Source organism: Pantherophis guttatus, chromosome 2, assembly GCF_059756535.1.
Source record: "Pantherophis guttatus breed Tessera chromosome 2, ASM5975653v1, whole genome shotgun sequence".
Taxonomy (NCBI): domain Eukaryota; kingdom Metazoa; phylum Chordata; class Lepidosauria; order Squamata; family Colubridae; genus Pantherophis; species Pantherophis guttatus.
In genome coordinates this window covers 124817895-124836957 of record NC_142064.1, presented here as the reverse complement: position 1 = coordinate 124836957, position 19063 = coordinate 124817895, and the positions used below count along the sequence as shown (strand labels likewise).

Below are 19063 nucleotides of genomic sequence, written 5' to 3'. Positions count from 1 at the left end.
TGCAAAATGCCCGGATTTCTATTGGGTTAGAACACTGGCCCTGCCCTTCCTTACTGGTCGCCTTGAGAGCTTGCCGTCTTATTGGTTCTAAAATCCTGGTAACAGGTTTGGCCCAATCAGGAATGGCGCTGGCGTATGCTAGGAGGGCATAAAAGGAGTCGGGGGTTCTCTTTCTTGAATTGCAATTTTATTTTTTTTCCCTTCTGTGTTTGGAGCCGAGAGCTGAGTCAGTGTCGCAATGTCTGGCCGTGGCAAGCAGGGGGGGAAAGCTAGAGCTAAAGCGAAATCCCGCTCGTCTCGTGCTGGGCTCCAATTTCCCGTAGGTCGAGTTCACCGCCTCCTTCGCAAAGGAAACTATGCCGAGAGGGTTGGCGCTGGAGCCCCCGTTTACCTTGCTGCAGTGTTGGAATATCTGACAGCTGAAATTCTGGAGCTGGCTGGCAACGCTGCCCGGGATAACAAGAAAACTAGAATAATCCCTCGCCACCTCCAGTTGGCCGTCCGTAACGACGAGGAGCTCAATAAACTACTGGGAGGCGTCACTATTGCCCAGGGAGGAGTCTTGCCCAATATCCAAGCTGTGCTACTGCCCAAGAAGACCGAGAGCCACAAGGCCAAAGGCAAATGAAGACGCTATCCCTGTAACATCAGTGTAAAAAACACAAAAGGCTCTTTTAAGAGCCACCCACAACATCAAAAAAAAGAGCCGTTACTTTTGTGTTCTGGGTTTTTTGTCTATAGGTGTATAGGTTCCCTCTTTGTTAAGTTCCAAGTATTTTACAACACATGGCACTATTGTAACAGTGATTGCAGCTCTCTACTGAGGCAGTGGGTGGCCCTTAAAAGGGCCTTTTGATTTACTTTGAAAAATCTCAAGTTGCGCAATATTTAACCACCGAATCCGTACAGGGTACGGCCTTGGCGTTTCAAAGCATAGACCACGTCCATGGCTGTCACGGTCTTTCTCTTGGCGTGTTCGGTGTAAGTCACGGCATCGCGGATGACGTTTTCCAGAAAGACCTTCAGCACCCCGCGAGTCTCCTCGTAGATCAAGCCAGAGATACGCTTCACTCCGCCACGACGAGCCAAACGGCGGATAGCAGGCTTGGTAATGCCTTGGATGTTATCTCGCAAGACTTTGCGGTGGCGCTTAGCGCCCCCTTTTCCCAAACCCTTTCCGCCTTTTCCACGGCCAGACATCTCGCCGAGTGATAAAACCTGAACTCTACGAACTGTTCGCCTGCTAGCCCACGTTTATATTGGTTGCTTTCCGACCAAAAGGAAAACTGTCGCGAAGAAAGGCGAGGACAGCCCACTCGTCCAATTAGAGTATGATTTGATAGGGCGATGCCATAGAGTCTTATCCAATAAGATTCGACTTTATTTTAAAACAGCGAATGACTAATGGTTAACTCGATGCGTTTCAAATTGCAAAGGTTTATATGTTTCCAAGTAGTTTCATAGGCTGTAAAATAATATCCAAATTGTCAACTAGCTTTTATGGAAGTACAATATTTCAGGCATTTAGCCTTCCTCCTTAAACGCCACTAGAAATGGCTGTTTTGTTTTGAAACATATCTTGTATGTGCAATAGAAACACATAAGTGACGACTGAATAATAATAAAAAAAACTTTGTTGGGATTCTTAAAAATAGTTTTAACAGTTAATAGTTAATAGTTTTAACAGTTTTGCTTGTGATGTTTCTCTTCAGAAAAATCATAGGCGGGATGTAGAAGCATTTCAAACAAGCCGCTGATAAGGTAACAATCTGACAAACTATTGATCGGGAGCCAATTACAGCATGAGGCAGTTTGTTACAAAAGAATTGCAAAGCAAATATGTATCTATTGCCATGGCTCGACAGAATCAAGTGTATTTTTCTTAGATTATTTTGAAATTTATAGATAAAAAAAAAATAAGCAGGAAAGAAGGAAGTACAAGCGCACACATTGCAGAGCCTAGGGTAGGAAACACTTGTATATAGTCTTATCTGGAATGCAATTACTTTCGAAGTGAAGGACAGCAACCATAAGAATCTATTTCAGCACTATCCCAAAGGTGCTTTTTCTCCCCTTCAAGAACCAACTGGACTTTCTGGTTTTTCTTTGAAGACGTTGCGCTTCTCATCCAAGAAGCTTCTTCAGCTTCTTGGATGAGAAACGAAACGTCTTCAAAGAAAAACCAGAAAGTCCAGTTGGTTCTTGGGGGGGAAAAAAAAGCACCTTTTTGACCTGGTATGATTGAGAATCTCTATAGACATTTCAGAACTAGTAATATCCAAAGGGAAAGAATCGGCCAAGCTTGGCTTTACACATTATAAAGGCAACAATAGGGTTTGTGCATGAGCCGGCAGCTCTCCCTCGCATACCAGAAAAGGGAGCTCCAGCAGTTGCACAACTCTAACATTCGCAGCTGCCCTGAATAATAGTTCCTAATCGGCAGCCTTTCCTGTTACAGCAGCATTCCGAGATCACCTCTGGCGAAGGTGTGCATGCAAATCGCGGCCTCTCGCTTCCTCTTTCCTACTGGAGGAAAGACAATATTTCTCTGTTCAATTGGTCTTGCTGAGAAACCACTTTTGCATTGGCTGAAGCGCATTGACATCACAGCCGGCCAATCAGAAGTGCCGCTTTCAAACGGCGAGGCAGGCATAAATTGGGCCCCCTGTCATTCTCATCATTTTAGGCCCTAAAGTGAAGGAAATAGCTTTGAGATCGACACACACAGAGAGAGAGAGAGCAACTCGTTTGAAAGCATGTCTGGTCGCGGCAAGCAAGGGGGCAAGGCGAGAGCCAAGGCCAAGTCTCGTTCTTCCCGTGCCGGACTCCAGTTCCCGGTCGGTCGTGTTCACCGCCTGCTGCGCAAAGGTAACTACGCCGAGCGGGTGGGCGCCGGCGCTCCCGTCTACCTGGCGGCGGTGCTGGAATATCTGACGGCGGAAATCCTGGAGTTGGCCGGCAACGCTGCTCGGGATAACAAGAAGACCCGCATTATCCCTCGTCACCTGCAGCTGGCCATTCGCAACGACGAAGAGCTCAACAAACTCCTGGGCAAAGTGACGATCGCTCAAGGGGGCGTGTTGCCCAATATCCAAGCGGTCCTCTTGCCCAAGAAGGCGGAAAGCCATAAAGGCAAGTGAACTGCTGTTGCCCGACCGGGCAAGCGCTTCGGAACTCAACCCAAAGGCTCTTATTAGAGCCACCTACATCCTTTAAGAAAGAGTTGGACGTCTCTTCCTCTCCTAGAAATAACATCTTTTTATTTGCTTGCTCCAGCATTTCGAATAATCGTCTAGTCCTCATACGGCTTTTAATAATGTGATCGTGTTTTTTTTTTAAGTGTTTTTCCACGATCGTTGATTTGTATCTGGTCTACAGGAGTTATAATCTGTCCACATCGTAGCCCTTTCTTCCCCAAAGTGGGATTAATTAGAGGGAGAAACTCCTAACGCGAAATTATGCATGACTGAAGGCCGACTTGAATCTGGGTCACCGAGGGATTTCAGTGTTGTTGGGTAGAACTGATTATTTAACTACCCAGTTTTTTTAACATTTGGTTCAGTGATGAAATCCAATTTTTTTTACTACCACTTCTGTGGGCATGGTGTGGCTTGGTGGGCATGGCAGGGGAAGGATACTGCAAAATCTCCATCCCCACCGCACTCTGGGGCCAGCCAGAGGTGGTATTTGCCAGTTCTCCCAACTGCTCAAAATTTCCGCTACTGGTTCTCCGGAACCTGTCAGAACCTGCTGGATTTCACCCCTGGTTTGATTTCTTTGAGGATGGGGAAGGCCGCGTGTGCTGAGAAGTTTCGGTAACTGGTGGCAACATTACCATATGGCTCAAAGCTGTGGAAATCGGGTGTCCAAAATGTGGGAAAAACATGTACGTACATTCAACAAGATCAGGCATACACAGTCCAAACAGGAAAACAAAACAAAACAAAATCCTTCAGTTAATTCTGTATGTCTCCAAAGCAGCTCTGAGTTCAGAAAAACAAGAGTGGTGGTTATTCTCCATGGGGAAAAGTTAAGTGGGTGTCTTCACTTTATCATCAGGCCAAATATATATAGTGGTTGTTTTTCAGCTCAGGATATATATATATCCTGAGCTGAAAAACAACCACTACAAAGTCTCCTAAGGTGTTTTTCACCTCCTGCACTAGTGATGTGTGTGTTTAGTTGCAGGAATCAAATCAGATTGTTAGTTGAATTACTATCCTCAGAGCTGTGTTTCCTTCAAGCCTATGACTTTGGGTGTAGTTTGGCAGCAAGCCATTACCTGGTTTTTGGTCTGTTTCCATGGAAATGGTACACTTCAACACCCCAACAGATTTGGATATTTGGATATTACTGGAGTGGAAAAGGGAAAGTTCCAAAGCTAATGGAAAGCTCTTCCGCCTTCCTCCCCTCCCCCATCCATAATAATTGGTCTTCAGAGGGATTTTTCTTCTCTATTAATCAAAGGCAGGCAGACTAGGTTAAGGTTGGAAAGCACCATAACAGCACTCCTGGGAATGTACAAGTCGCATTGTCCCCCAGCTTAAGCCTATTTTTGGAGCTGTCTGGTAAATAAAACAGAGTATTATTGAAGAGTGTTGAAATGGCCTAAATGGGATTAAATCAAATAAACTCAAATTCACTAGAAAAGGTTTACCTTCCATCAGGCAATTCATTCTTCAGAATGAACAAAAAGCAGGTATCTCCATAGCCAACCATGAAAAGTTAGAGCCCACTCAGCCCCCCTTTTTAAAAAGGGGGATGGTTGTGGGATAAAAATTGGAGGATGGAGAGATAAGTGCAGTATATCTCCCAGTGCCCTGCCCTCTTGGAACTCAGATCACTGTGACTGTCTCGGTCAGTTCTTGAGGGCAGTGAGTTTTACAATATAAATGTAAATTTTATAGGTTATATCTTTGTGCACTCTCTTGACTAAGCTTTTAAGTAATGAAAAGTACTTTGAAAGATGTATGGGAAAAAAAATGAAAACAAGTTTGCAAAAATCATCTTAAGATGGAGGATGCTTGCCTGTAAAGCCATCTGTGATAGATAGACTTGTCTTGGTAAGCAACATAAATCCAATCAAATTTAATTACTGAGCAACCTCCTGCCACCCCAAATTTATCAGATGAAAATACAAGTTCTTCTTGTTTAGTGGTCACAGTTGGAACCAGCCACTTGGTTGTTAAGAAAAGCAGTCTCTAAGCGAACCTACATTTGTGCTGTGGATCTTCATTTACAGCCCTCTGAAAGTTGCAAATGTGAGGACAGGTCTTGTGGGGTATGATTTTAGGATTAAAGAATTTAATGTTGTTGAGATGTTGTTGAAACTGAATGAAGGTCTTACACTCTCAAATTTGCTCTTTTCTATGCCAAGTTTCTTTCCACTATTGTGAAATGAATTAGGAGCGATGGATGGTAAATCAGTTCAGCACAGCTATTACTAGGAATGCAATAGAGCAAGATTTGGCAAAACAAGGTTGATCCTTCCATCCCAACACAGCTTCTGATTAAGCCTTGGGAAACTCCAGGCCCGTGCAACATAGAGTAAAAGGAAGTGAATCATTTCTGACATCAGGAAAATAATATATCAATAGGCTTGAAACATTTCCATTTGTAACTTAATGTTTAGAGTCTGGATTGTAGAGAATTGTGGTCGAGAATATAATCATGAATTTGAGATATGCTGGTGATAGGAATAGATCTAACAAAATAGAGGCTGCATTTTTCTTCTCTGTCTGCCATGACCAGGACAAACTAATTCCTCTTTTTACCTAATCTTATCAGACCCAGATTGACTCTTCCTGCCCCTCCAAACAAAGCTCCCTGCAATCCCATCTGCACCAAAGAATAGAAGCCTCCTCACCAACTCACAGCACAGTCCAAGGGCAGCCCTAACAAAGGAGTTACAACATAGTAAGGAGTTGGGTGAGACTCCCTAATCTTCCCTCCTCCTTCATCAGATGACCTCCGCATTCCATCTCCTTTATCAATGGATTTGCTCAGTTCAGTTGTTGCTTCTGAAAGGGCTGCTTTGCCTAACAATAGAAATTAATAAGTAGATGGACAAACATCTATGTAAGCTTCCTCATAACTAGCCCAAATCACAATAGGATTTCCTGCATTGTAGTTCTATACAAATATATAGTTGATTTGTCTGGGGTCCTCTTTTGCTCTGGACTGCTGAATTGCCCACTACAATCTCCTGCAGTATTGGTTTAAGAAATGCACCCCAGACAAGAACAGGGTGTGAATATCTCTCGCTGCCTTTTTTCAAAGCAAAGATAAATCATGAACAGTACCTCAATGGATGTCTGCTGAAGACAAGCAATAGTAATTTTCTGGGATACATGAGACAGTAACACCACCACAGGAGATGCATTAAATTCCTTTCACTTTGTATATAGAAAGAGGGGTTTATACACAACAAGCTGGGCTGGCAGCTCTTCCTATTTACATTTCCTTTTGTAGAAAGTTAGTACCCCACCCCAGAAGAATGAAATCTTTTGAGAAATATTTAAAAGGCAGAATATATTCCCCTAAATATGACCTTTGCTCGTTTTGCCGTGATTTGAAGACCTGGTTATTTCGTAGCCTGGACTGATGGGGGGGGGGGGTGTTGGGGTTTCTTAATAGTTTTTAAACTGATTTTAAATTGTTTAATTCGGACTTTTTAATTTAATAGTGTATTAATGTTTTTGTGTATTTTACTGTTGTGAGCCGCCCTGAGTCCCTTGGAGATAGGGCGGCATATAAATCACATTAAGCTTGAAACTTAAATGAGAAATGAAGAAACTTTTTTTTTTTAGAGGCAGGAAACAGACTTTCTTAATAGCCCCAAAGATACTGAGGAGGCCACCTTTTAAAAAAAAGCAGATTTGGTAATCCACTCAAGACAGGATTAAAACCCCAAGGAAGCCAGAATCTAGGATTAATCACATTTGTTAAACAAGATTAAAAATCCAAGGAAGCCAGCCCTTTAGACTCATTGCTTTCAGGAGACAAACTAATTAAAATAAAATAACAAAATACACAAAACAAGCCTCTAAATTACAAAATGCTGTAGGGAAAAAAAAATGCATGTACTCTTCAAACCAATTGGTTAGATGACCCAGGACAGCTGGTGGTTCTGTTCATCATTAAACCATCTTTCCTATCAGCCACCATATTTCCAGTGCTTTTCTCCCAGCTTGGAACTGAACCAGATGGATATTTCTTCCCACACTTTCAAAACAGTCCTCCTGTCCTAGCCTGTAATTATAGAGTCCCTTATAGTGTTCTCGTTATTTCAATGTGAAACCCTCAAGGGAAGATAGAAGAAGGGGTTTAGAAGCTCTCCCATTCTTTCAAGCAGATCCTCTGAACATGCTGAAATGCTTTAGTCTTCTGAAGGAGGAGGGGTGGGGTGGGGGAAAGCTGCTTCAAAGGCCTTATGTTCCATGTGCCAAAGTTGCATCCAAAAGATGGCTCCAAATTTTCTGTCCGCCTGCATAATCTCCTGTTTTGAGAGTCCCAAAAGTCCATTAAATAAAAAGCAAGTGCTTCTAAAAAGCAGGCCAGCTTTGCAACAAATTCATTGATGGTAGACTGCCAATTTGCCCATATTTTTCAATCGAGGCTGTTAAGCGCAGCCAGCATGGACGGAATAGCGCTATAGAAACAAGAATGCCAGGCTGCACATTGTCTGCCTTTGAGCTAAGCAGCAACTTATTAGTCACTGATAAAAGAACAAATACTGGACAAGGTGGATATTTGATGTGAAAAAGCTTCTGTCTGAGGTGGACATTCTGGCGTCTGTGGATATAAATCACTTACATAATGCTCCATAATCAGGGTCATCCTGATTTGTTTTTCTTTTTAAATTATCATTTTAATTAAAAAAAAAAAGGAAACACTCTACAAGGAAAAGTATCATCACACATATAGCTCCTATTGAAAATAGTAGAGATCATCCCGGAAAAGTGATTCCTATGAATTTTATTTTATCTAAGTATATGGCGTATCTACAGAGGTCATGCAATCACATATACAAATATAAATTTAATTCCTGTGAATATATGTATATATTTAATGAGCTTTGCCCATCAAGTTATTTTGGGGAAAAGAAAATCTCCCACAGTAGCCGTCTCGGCAGAATACATGTCAAAATTCAAACAGTATCCCGTGTCAAATAGACTGCCCAAATAAAAAGCCAGTTATTTAAAACCTGCTGCTTACAAACATTTTAATTGCAACTGGTGTATGCTATTGAAATATGGGACTCAAATTAAAACCTTTACAAACCTGACCTAAAGAAGCAAAACTATAATAGTCATATACGTACTTATCAAGATGTCTTTCATTTGAAAAGCTTTTCTTCCTTCTAACTACAAAATTATATGCACACACCCCCCCCCATGTCTTCCTACAATGAAATCTCTGGGTATTCTTTCCTTAGAGAAAGAATTGGGTATCGTTGCGACTGATCCAGGTGAATTTACAAAATTCCCATTTTAATTTTACAGCCAAGCTAATGCCCCAGGTATTAGAATGCAGACATTTCACTGCCAGATAATTAAATGTCCAAATACGAAACCTTTATAGTATTAAGGTGGCCTAACAAACACACACAGAAAGCCTATTGAAAAAATTCTGAATTCATGAGCCTTTTAACCAGATTTAAAAAAAAAAAAAATCTGAATCAAGCACTTGCACTAAGAGCCTTGGTAGTACAGTGGTCTAAGGCACCCTGTTATTAAGACCAGCTGTCTGCAATTACTGCAGGTTCGAATCTCGCCAAGGCTCAAGGTTGACTCAGCCTTCCATCCTTTCTAAGGTAGGTAAATTGAGGACCCAGTTGTGGGGGCAATAAGCTGACTTTGTATAAATATACAAAAGAATGAAGGCTATTGCTTAACGCATTGTAAGCCGCCCTGAGTCTCCGGAGAAGGGCGGCATATAAATCAAATTAAAAAGAAAAAAAAAAGAAAGAAAAGAAATTCTTTTAAAGGTATCGCCAGTGGCACTGTAGCATATAAACATTCTTTCATCGAGATATTACTGTGTGAACCATTGCAACGTTACTCAATTATTTGAACGTTCCATTGGCTTAAGGCATGAAAAATGCCACTCCCCATTGAAAAAAAAAATACCCATAGCCACCCCCTCCCAGGTCTCTTTCCATAACCCAGTTAAAACTTAAGTAATGTGGGTGTAGAGAATGCTGTAGACGACTCCGTGGGCCACTAAGAATCCCTTGCCATGTTGAATACACATTTGCAAATGTGGGAGAGCTGTTGGGAGTAGTGACGGTAGTGCTATAGCTCTAATAGTATAGCCCTAACAGATCCATGTGTATTGCAAAACGCGTTGACGTTTTCAGCAAAAGCAAAGCAGCAGCCCTTTCCTTGATATACGTGGGTGGCCCTTAAAAGAGCCTTTTGGATTGCTTTGCGCAACCGGCGAGAGGACACTTAAGCCCTCTCCCCGCGGATGCGGCGCGCCAGCTGGATATCTTTCGGCATAATCGTCACCCTCTTGGCGTGGATGGCGCACAGGTTGGTATCTTCGAAGAGGCCCACGAGGTAAGCCTCGCTGGCTTCCTGCAGGGCCATAACAGCGGAGCTCTGGAAACGGAGATCGGTCTTGAAATCTTGGGCGATTTCTCTAACCAAGCGCTGGAAGGGGAGCTTACGGATGAGCAGCTCGGTAGATTTCTGGTAACGACGAATTTCTCTTAAGGCGACAGTGCCGGGACGGTAACGATGAGGCTTTTTCACCCCACCGGTGGCTGGAGCGCTTTTTCGGGCAGCCTTGGTAGCCAACTGCTTGCGAGGAGCTTTTCCTCCAGTAGACTTCCGAGCAGTCTGCTTAGTACGGGCCATTGCTCGCCTATAGAGTAACCGATCCCAATGAAGTCGAAGCCAGAAAACAGGCTAGTCTCTTGAAGGCTGAATATTTATAGCGGAGTCCTCCTCTTTTGATTGGCTGAGAAGGTTCGAATTTCCCGGGCTTGGAAGGGATTGGCTACAATGTTGCACTCTTTCATCTCTTGCCTCTTTTGTACTCGAGTGGTTTCGTCATCAATAGGACAGTCAAATTCTTTCAGCTATGGGTAATAGTGCTCTTACAAATAATATTTTGCTGATAAAGGGTCCCTTTCTGCGCTGCAAAAATCCGGACCGCCGATAGATACAAGGAATTGGAGGATTTTTAAAAATGTCTCACTATAGGCCAGTTCTCCATATTTTTGCAACCCAGATTTTAAATACCTCCAAGGTATTTTTTGTATATTCATCTACTTAGCGCGGACGCATATCATTTGCAAAAGTGTTGTTCTAATTTTGAATTGGTGAAAATGTTTTTAGCAGTTGTGGATGATAACCAGCGTGTGGGACAAATGAGACCCCGGAACTAATCCCTCAGCCACAGAAATGTATGAGATTGGGATCAACCCGATCTACCTCGCAGGGTTGTTGTAGGGAGAACACTACAAACTTTTTTTGTGTGTGTATTGAGTTTCTACACCAAGATATTTAATAAACACACGCCACCATTAAGCCCAATGTGCATTCCTATATTGCCTAAACAATGGGAGAGCATCTAAAGTTGTATTGCAGGAGTTTATTCCTAGTTTATTCCACTTAACATTTTTTCCGTTTTATTTTTCACTCATTTTAAGCACTTGTTATGTAGAGTAAATGGTTTAGTAGTTGATTAGTCGCGACCTTGTTATATAGTTTTTCATTATTCTCCGCTGGCATACAGTATACGCTACTTTGGCTGGTCTCTAAAAATCAATCAAGATCGGCGGCTAGAAGATAGTATAATAGTATACTATCTACAATATCTACAGTATCTACAATAGTAGAAACTGGAAAGAAAGCGACTATTTCCGCGTTGTTCCCAAAATCTGCATGGACGCGCCCATGAAAGCTCCAACGCAAATCGATCGGGCTCTCCTGGAAGTGGGGCGCTCCAGGAAGTGGGGCGCTCCATGTTTGCTTTTTCCAAGTATAATAAAATTGTACTATTATGAAGCCATGAGATCACTCTTCTAGGTCTGTACGATTAATTAATTATAGAGACACACACACACACACAAACCTTTCTGATCGCATCAACAGCTGCTTATTTTTAAAAATTGATTTATTACTGAAGAAAAGGGGTCCTACGGTTAAGTGCCCTTGGGCGAGTGTTATGGGATCGTACTTTTAGATTAAACATGGAAAAAACAGTTTGAATAATCCCGCCGGACACGGCGATTTGTTAAGATTGCCTCCCCATCCTCACACGCTTTTATAATAAGAGGTAGGTGTTTGGAATGTTAACAGCTGAAGCCTTATGTATAGTAACAGGTGGGTTTTTCTAAATCTGTTCGATAAGGCAATATTCGCGATCATATGCAAGCCCATGGCTAGGGAAGTGCCAGCTCCGATACGCTTTGGATCTGCGAAGGAAACGACTCATTCGATACCCTAAAAGACTCAGCTCCTTACTTGAAATTGTAGGTGGCTCTGAAAAGAGCCTTTGGGTTTTAAATTCAATGTTCCTTTTCTTCAGAGCAACTCCTATTTTCCTTTCGCTTTGTGGCTTTCCGTCTTCTTGGGCAAGAGGACCGCTTGGATATTGGGCAACACGCCCCCTTGAGCGATCGTCACTTTGCCCAGGAGTTTGTTGAGCTCTTCGTCGTTGCGAATGGCCAGCTGCAGGTGACGAGGGATAATGCGGGTCTTCTTGTTATCCCGAGCAGCGTTGCCGGCCAACTCCAGGATTTCCGCCGTCAGATATTCCAGCACCGCCGCCAGGTAGACGGGAGCGCCGGCGCCCACCCGCTCGGCGTAGTTACCTTTGCGCAGCAGGCGGTGAACACGACCGACCGGGAACTGGAGTCCGGCACGGGAAGAACGAGACTTGGCCTTGGCTCTCGCCTTGCCCCCTTGCTTTCCGCGACCAGACATGACGTCGTTCCTGAGTCAAATACAACACACCAAACGCCCCACACAAACCGGCAGTGATTGGAAAGGAGCGAACCGGGGGCCTTTTATGCCTTTGCAAGGTCTGAGATTGCACTGTTTGATTGGCTGCTCGGGCGTCAGGCTTTCTTAGCCAATGCGACGGCAGGTTTGTCAACCGAACCAATCCGAAGGAGCTGCAATCGACCCCTTCCAATAGGAACCATGGTATCGCAGCCCTGTTAATTTGCATCTGCGCGCGCAGAGCGAAAGCGAGCGGCGGCCCGCCAGCCAATGAGAATGTTGGAGTGCAGCTACCCTCATTTGCATAGGAGCCCTTTAAATAGTGGGAAGACGGAGGCTGAACTTGTTTCAGTTGTGTTTGAGATACGAGGAGCGTCCAGCTTTTCCGACGAGAAGAAACTCGAGGGAAGTTGCTGTTCCTACTAGCATTTGTTAAGGACTGACTTATTCGCAATGCCTGAGCCGGCGAAATCTGCCCCCGCGCCCAAGAAGGGCTCGAAGAAAGCGGTGACCAAGACCCAAAAGAAGGGCGACAAGAAGCGGCGCAAGACCAGGAAGGAGAGTTATTCCATCTACGTCTACAAGGTGCTGAAGCAGGTCCACCCCGACACTGGTATCTCCTCCAAGGCCATGAGCATCATGAACTCCTTCGTCAACGACATCTTCGAGCGCATCGCGGGGGAGGCGTCCCGCCTGGCCCACTACAACAAGCGCTCCACCATCACCTCCCGGGAGATCCAGACGGCCGTGCGCCTCCTGCTGCCCGGCGAACTGGCCAAGCACGCCGTGTCGGAAGGCACCAAGGCCGTCACCAAATACACCAGCTCCAAGTGAGGCGGCTGCGCTGCGCAGTAAGACGATCGAGAAACCCAAAAGGCTCTTTTAAGAGCCATCCCACTTCCTCGTGAAAGAGTTTTAAGTCGCTGCTTTGTTGTGTCCTTGCTAACTTAAAGCTTACAACTTGGGTCTGTCTCGTTAATAAAATGCAAATATAGGGCTCTGTTAAAAAACGTGGAAGATGCTGTGGCTTAGGAGAAGAAATTTATATACTACAGTATAGGTCGAACTGTTAGATCAGTGAAGCTGTACAGCACACATGTTTAATAACGATACCTTTTAAAGTAAGATTACCTTCTGAATTTAAGTGCAAATAAAAGTACAAAAGGGATCATGGATTGGCAGCATGGCTTCCAGATCTGATCTTGCAGGTGCTGAGTTTTTGATATTTTTTTTAGATCCTGCCTATAGCAATTTTATAAATAAAGCTGTGAATACACATAATACAGTTCTTGACTAATAATTTGTTTAGTGGCCATGGCACTGAAAAGAGTGACTTAATGGCTGCTTTTCAAATTTGGGACCTTTGCCACATCCTGGTGGTCATGTGATCAAAATTCAAACCCTTGTTAAATGGCTCAGACATTATGATGGTTACAATGTCCTGGGGTCTTGATCATTTTTTTTTTGACCTTCTGACAAGCCAAGTCAATGGGGAAGCCAGATTCAGTTAACCGTATTACTAACAACAATTGCAGTGATTCACTTAATTGTGGCAAGAAACATTATAAAACAGGGCAAAACTCACTTAACACAGGTCTCCCTTAGCAAAAGAAATAAATTTTGGGGTCAATTGTTGTAAATCAAGGACTACATTTACTTCTGTTCTATTTTCAACACAACACTCCTGTGAGATGGGTTGGGCTGAAATTGAGTGACTGATCCAAAGTCACCCAGCTAGATTACACTCTTAAAACAAGAGTAAAACTCAGATTCCTGGTTTCTAGCCTGATGCCTTAGCTTCTAGACCAAACTGGATTTTCTACTCTTGGATAAACTGTACTGAGTTGGTGACCTGAATTCAATAAATCTAAAGACTAAGAAATGGAGAGATGCCTTCCTCTGCGTTTCAGTTATTAAATTTAATGCTCAGGAGCTCACTATGGTTTGGTTATGAGCTTGCCAAGTCAGTGTTTTCCCTCATCCATGTGGATGAGAGGTCCTGCCTCCTCAAGGCTTCCAACAGTGAACCTCCATCCATGGCATCCTGAGGAATCTGCTCTCTAACACCAAAGTTCAAAAGCATTACTAGTCTTTCTACCCTGCTTGTCCAATTTACAGTATCACATGGAAAACCACTACATGCAAGCTTCTGATTTTCTAACTATAGATGCATTATGGGAACTGAGTGTTTTTTTCCAAGACCTTCATTGCTACCTATCAAATGCTACCCTGAGGCATATTTCTTGATTACTGGTTCCATTGCTGTTGACAGACTATCCTAAAAGGCAGGAGCAATCTATTACTCCAGTGTTTCCATTGTCAGTTCCAAAACTGATGGCTAATCTGTTACTAGTTTAGTCTTCTTTTAATGTAATCCTAGTCCAAGCATGTTGCAGCAATCCAAATGGGCAGTGATGGGGATCATGAGTTTATGATCAATTCAGGAGAAAAAGTACTTCATCCATTTAACTTACATGCCTCCCCCTATCTCACCATAGCAACTTTGGACAGTTAATACCAATATGAAATATAAAACAGAACAATATAAAAAACCTATAATAGCAACAGGAGACAAAATTCAATCAACAATAAATTAATATCTCACAGGTTTCGACCCATTTCCTGACCTTCCTACCCAGATCAACATCCAGAGCTTTCAAGTTTAAAAAACAAAACAAAATAAAGGTACCTTGAAGTATGTTTCTTTTCCATTCATCCCACTGCATATAATTAATTCAAATATATTTTGGTCTAACAGGCTAGCGGGAAAGTAAAGTGCAAAAAGAAAATGTTGATGGGATGACTGCTATAGAACTCATGGAATCTCTATTTTGCCATAGTATTAATCTTCATATAAAATGTACTATGTTGCTGTATCCTTACAATTATATTGTTTCCTAGTATGATTTGATTGCTTATCTGTACCCTGTGACTATCATTAAGTGTTGTACCTTATGATTCTTAATGAACATATCTTTTATGTACACTGAGAGCATATGCACCAAAGACAAATTCCTTGTGTGTCCAATCACACTTGGCCAATAAAGAATTCTAATCTAATCTAATCTCTAAATTTCAAGCATTCAGATTTGCACTTTATGATAGGCTGGGATGAAGCCATGTTCTGAGATGAGGATATAAATATGGTGTTAATAAAGCTATAGGTAACATTTGGTGGCATTCTTTACAGTAGGCGAATCAAACCTCTATATAAATTACATAATTAAATAAATAATAAATAAACCTAGGTGGGTGATTTGGTCTAATGTATGTGAAGGAGATGTTGTTTCAGAAATTAGCATAAATCATCTTCCTAAAATATTTGAGCATCTGTAGCACTAGTATTCAGATCATTACATTGCTACATTTGCTTTCTTCTCTCAGAACCTACCAGACTCCTTGACAGATAGTAACCAATCCAAAAAAATCATTTCCTCCCAAGAAAAATAAGGTTAACACCATCTTTACCAGCAGTGCACTTTTGCCATGTGTTGTTACCACATGGTATGCTTAAGCATAGTTCACACTATGGTTCATACTATAATAGGACTGCACTGAATAAAGTTTTCTGCATTTAGATGCTCTGAATTAAGCTGGTTCTTATTAATAATATGGCAACAAGAATGGCATTAGGATTTAAAAAAAATGTTTCTGTGTTATGTGTCTGCATAGTTCTCCCTTGATCCAGTTTAGGAAAATGGATTGGCTTTAAGAAATATCGAGTGAATTTTAATCCAAAATTTAATCTTGGTTTTTCAGTCCAAAACTGACGTTATTACCCCTCCCCAGAGGGTGAGAGTGCTGATGACTGCATTTAGGAAGACTGTCATGCTCCAACATTTAAACTAAAGAGAGAAGCAGACTCAATAATGAATACAGTACTAGGATTAAACAGTACAAATTTAGTATCTCCAGTCCATTCTAGAGCACATTAGGTCTTAAATTCATTGCAATGAAAAATTCAAAATAAAAACTGTTCTACTTTTCTGTCTAGATATCTCATTTTAGAAAATCTATTTTATGCTGGCAGCATTTCCATTTCAGATAGGAAATAATGGGTCTGGCTGATAAAGTGGCTCTGAATCAACTGATCATTTAGTCCAGCATCTCTAGAGGTTAAGATTTTCAACCAAGAGTTGGCAGAAACTAGGTATTTTTGTCTGTCAAGGTTACATTGGAGGGTTGCTGCTATTGTAAACACATCATGCATAGAAAGAGAAAAAAAGGGGAAACATAAATCTAGCTAATAATATTCCACAGTAGCCTAGCTATAGTTAAAATAGTTTCTGTGATACATCATAGATTATAATTCTGAGTAACGTGCAGAATAATTTTTGAATTGAATGTACACAAACTTCAGTCAATTCCCATTCTCTTTATTTACTGTAGTGTTACAGAAACAACAGCATTTCTTTAAAAAAAAAGTGGGTTTTGTTTTTTGGCAGACTTGTAATTTTTTCATGTTACAAAGTAATAGAAACTCCTAGGAACAGCAACGGATTCCGATATAATTTTGTATCAATTTTTACCCAGTTAAGTTTGTGGCAATTTTAGACCTGATCGGTCTTCTTATGCAAAAATATATTTTCATCCCACCAAAACAGGTTTTTTTTTCCCCAGAAGGTGGACAGGAGTATAATTATTCAACTCAACCCTTGGGCAATAAGGAATTTCCTTATACGTAAAACCAGAAAAAAAAGAAAGGCGCCAACATTTTAGTTTCAAACGGTGGCTTGTCATTGGTGCTTTCGAACTACTTTCCTTTCTCATTGGACAAACCCGAAGGGCAGAAATTTATGGCGGGATAGGCTCAGCGGAGTAAAGTAACCGCCCTTCAAGGGAAGTTTTCTTTCTGGTCGGGTTCTAGAGAATATAAATTCGCTGTGTCTCAGTTTACAGCACATTTTCTCGCGGTTCTGTGAGCTGAAAGGTTGAAGAAGGCTGAAGGATGTCTGGACGAGGAAAAGGCGGAAAGGGTTTGGGAAAAGGGGGCGCTAAGCGTCACCGCAAAGTCTTGCGAGATAACATCCAAGGCATTACCAAGCCTGCTATCCGCCGTTTGGCTCGTCGTGGCGGAGTGAAGCGTATCTCTGGCTTGATTTACGAGGAGACTCGCGGGGTGCTGAAGGTCTTTCTGGAAAACGTCATCCGCGATGCCGTGACTTACACCGAGCACGCCAAGAGAAAGACAGTGACAGCCATGGACGTGGTCTATGCCTTAAAACGCCAAGGCCGTACCCTGTACGGATTCGGTGGTTAAATACTACGAGCTTTTCAAAATAAAACAAAAGGCCCTTTTAAGGGCCACCCACGGTTTCCTAAAAAAAGCTGAGTTGCCCATGAGTACCTTTCCTATGGTTCGCAACGGAACTTATAATGTTCGGTATGAACTACGAAATGAATGCATTTTGGGTAGTAATTGGCAGGGCTGTACAGGGTGGCGGAAGTAAATAAAATTACTCAGTGAAGCGGGAGGAGCTAAAAGCAAAAAAAAAAAACCTTTCAAGAATTGGCTTAAATGATTTTTCATTTTTTTCATCGCGTTAAAGTATGCTCGGTTTTCGTTAGTAACTTCAAAATCGGATGCAATTGTTACCCAGATAAAGTCAGCAGGTTTGTTAGGGGGGAATGAGATTTTGGTCCCTATTAAAAATGGGGTTCCTATGAGGCATAACCGCATAATACGGGGTTTCCTATCAAACAATGGATCTTTCTCCACCGCCGGCAACTAGGAAGGCGTATTTCCCAGCAGTCTTTGTATTAAATCCTTTGTTTGCTCAATTGTGATGCAATATCAGAGGTGGCCAATAAGAATCCGGGGGCTGCTTCCGAGTAATAGCGGTCGCTTAGATACGGAGTTTGGTGGCTTCTGTACTTCCCAAGGAGCGAAGGCAGCGGGGATCTTTATTAAAATGTTTCCTCTTAGGAGCAGAGAAAAGAAAGCGATGACACGTGTCCTTAGATTCCAGATCTAAATATTTGAGGCAAATAGGGATTGGGTTTGATGTGGCTCCCGTTTTCAAAACTCATTTTTCTTTTGTTGGCTTCCCCCCACCCCCCTCCTTTCAAACTTTGCCCGTTCTTTTTCGACTTCTGGAGACAGTTAGCTTGCTGTCAGATGAACAGACTCCAGGGACTCTTTACAAAATTTATTTCCAATATGCTGTTGCATTGGGAAAAACAGCGCTTAGCTTAGATTGCTACTCTCTTATCCTTGATTTCGTTCTGAATTTCAGCTTCAGCTACCGTAGCAGAGCCTGCCTAGATCCCTGAGGAGGTACAGCGGCAAAAAGGAAGAGGAGGAAGAACAGGAGAAGGACCTAGAACTGCTTCTGGGGTTACCCGATGGAGGCGACAAGAAAAAGGAGGAAGAAAAGCACCTCCCCTCCCACAGGTAAGTGTACTGTGTAGCAGTGAAGGAGAGGAGAGCAAGGGAGTTAAAGAAAAATATAGTGCTGTAGCTGCTAAAGGCACCTTTTTGGTTCCTTGGACAGGAGTAGTCAAATGTAGGAGCTGCCACCTAGTGGCCCAGGAGAAGAAGGTTTTAAATTTGTTTCTGTATAAAATACGGTAAGTCTGCCCTCCTCCTTTATTCCATGTAGTATGTGTGTGCAAGTCTGAGTGTTCGCAGTGACTGCTCTTCTGGAGACAATCCAAAGAAAAACCTGAAACTAGCCCTGTAACAGTAATGCAGTTAGCCCCATCTTGGAAGGCACCTTACCAGCAGAGAGAGATTTGTGCACCCAAAAAGACTAAAACGCTACTTGGTTAATATTTTGGTTAGGGCCAATCAATATGACACAAAATTGTATGTAGGCTTTCAAACACTCCACACCCCTCTTCCAAGTGAGGCAGAGCATAAATCAAGGACAGTTTCTATCTGATTGGTTGTCCCTTTCAAAAGACTTCTAGAGTAGGGCTCTCCAACCTTGGCAACTTTAAGATTTCTGGACTTCAACTCCCAGAATTCCTCAGCCAGCTTTGCTGGCTGAGGAATTCTGGGAGTTGAAGTCCAGAAGTCTTAAAGTTGCCAAGGTTGAGAGCCCTGTTCTTGAGAACTCAAAACAGCACCTCCTGGTGGACCTATTAAAAGTAATTCAAATGGC

At 42.4% G+C, this 19063-nt stretch overlaps 7 protein-coding genes across 7 annotated transcripts; 4 read left to right on the top strand and 3 right to left on the bottom strand.

The window, feature by feature from the left end:
- The first annotated feature begins 169 nt into the window (after nt 1-169).
- On the top strand, nt 170-698 carry LOC117666570 (histone H2A type 2-C-like). The gene has a single exon (XM_034419323.3). The coding sequence runs from the start codon at nt 239-241 to the stop codon at nt 626-628; it is 390 nt and encodes a 129-aa protein (XP_034275214.1). The 5' UTR covers nt 170-238; the 3' UTR covers nt 629-698.
- Nucleotides 699-877: 179 nt separating this feature from the next.
- On the bottom strand, nt 878-1269 carry LOC117666578 (histone H4). Its single transcript, XM_034419333.3, has one exon. It carries the CDS (start codon nt 1198-1200, stop codon nt 889-891), a length of 312 nt encoding a protein of 103 aa, XP_034275224.1. The 5' UTR covers nt 1201-1269; the 3' UTR covers nt 878-888.
- Nucleotides 1270-2678: 1409 nt separating this feature from the next.
- On the top strand, nt 2679-6787 carry LOC117666575 (histone H2A type 2-C-like). Its single transcript, XM_087886647.1, has one exon. The coding sequence runs from the start codon at nt 2757-2759 to the stop codon at nt 3138-3140; it is 384 nt and encodes a 127-aa protein (XP_087742773.1). The 5' UTR covers nt 2679-2756; the 3' UTR covers nt 3141-6787.
- Nucleotides 6788-9219: 2432 nt separating this feature from the next.
- Nucleotides 9220-10794, bottom strand: LOC117666573 (histone H3). The gene has a single exon (XM_034419327.2). The coding sequence runs from the start codon at nt 9861-9863 to the stop codon at nt 9453-9455; it is 411 nt and encodes a 136-aa protein (XP_034275218.1). The 5' UTR covers nt 9864-10794; the 3' UTR covers nt 9220-9452.
- Nucleotides 10795-11109: 315 nt separating this feature from the next.
- Nucleotides 11110-11994, bottom strand: LOC117666574 (histone H2A type 2-C). Its single transcript, XM_034419328.3, has one exon. It carries the CDS (start codon nt 11937-11939, stop codon nt 11550-11552), a length of 390 nt encoding a protein of 129 aa, XP_034275219.1. The 5' UTR covers nt 11940-11994; the 3' UTR covers nt 11110-11549.
- A 309-nt stretch (nt 11995-12303) lies between these two features.
- Nucleotides 12304-15022, top strand: LOC117666576 (histone H2B 8). The gene has a single exon (XM_034419331.3). It carries the CDS (start codon nt 12411-12413, stop codon nt 12789-12791), a length of 381 nt encoding a protein of 126 aa, XP_034275222.1. The 5' UTR covers nt 12304-12410; the 3' UTR covers nt 12792-15022.
- A 1850-nt stretch (nt 15023-16872) lies between these two features.
- LOC117666577 (histone H4) lies at nt 16873-17268 on the top strand. The gene has a single exon (XM_034419332.3). The coding sequence runs from the start codon at nt 16906-16908 to the stop codon at nt 17215-17217; it is 312 nt and encodes a 103-aa protein (XP_034275223.1). The 5' UTR covers nt 16873-16905; the 3' UTR covers nt 17218-17268.
- The last annotated feature ends 1795 nt before the right edge of the window (nt 17269-19063 follow it).

What these genes read in the sequence shown, in the direction of transcription:
- LOC117666575 (XM_087886647.1), top strand. Translation starts at nt 2,757, where the DNA reads ATGTCTGGTCGCGGCAAGCAAGGGGGCAAGGCGAGAGCCAAGGCCAAG.
- LOC117666578 (XM_034419333.3), bottom strand. Translation starts at nt 1,200, where the DNA reads ATGTCTGGCCGTGGAAAAGGCGGAAAGGGTTTGGGAAAAGGGGGCGCT.
- LOC117666570 (XM_034419323.3), top strand. Translation starts at nt 239, where the DNA reads ATGTCTGGCCGTGGCAAGCAGGGGGGGAAAGCTAGAGCTAAAGCGAAA.
- LOC117666574 (XM_034419328.3), bottom strand. Translation starts at nt 11,939, where the DNA reads ATGTCTGGTCGCGGAAAGCAAGGGGGCAAGGCGAGAGCCAAGGCCAAG.
- LOC117666573 (XM_034419327.2), bottom strand. Translation starts at nt 9,863, where the DNA reads ATGGCCCGTACTAAGCAGACTGCTCGGAAGTCTACTGGAGGAAAAGCT.
- LOC117666576 (XM_034419331.3), top strand. Translation starts at nt 12,411, where the DNA reads ATGCCTGAGCCGGCGAAATCTGCCCCCGCGCCCAAGAAGGGCTCGAAG.
- LOC117666577 (XM_034419332.3), top strand. Translation starts at nt 16,906, where the DNA reads ATGTCTGGACGAGGAAAAGGCGGAAAGGGTTTGGGAAAAGGGGGCGCT.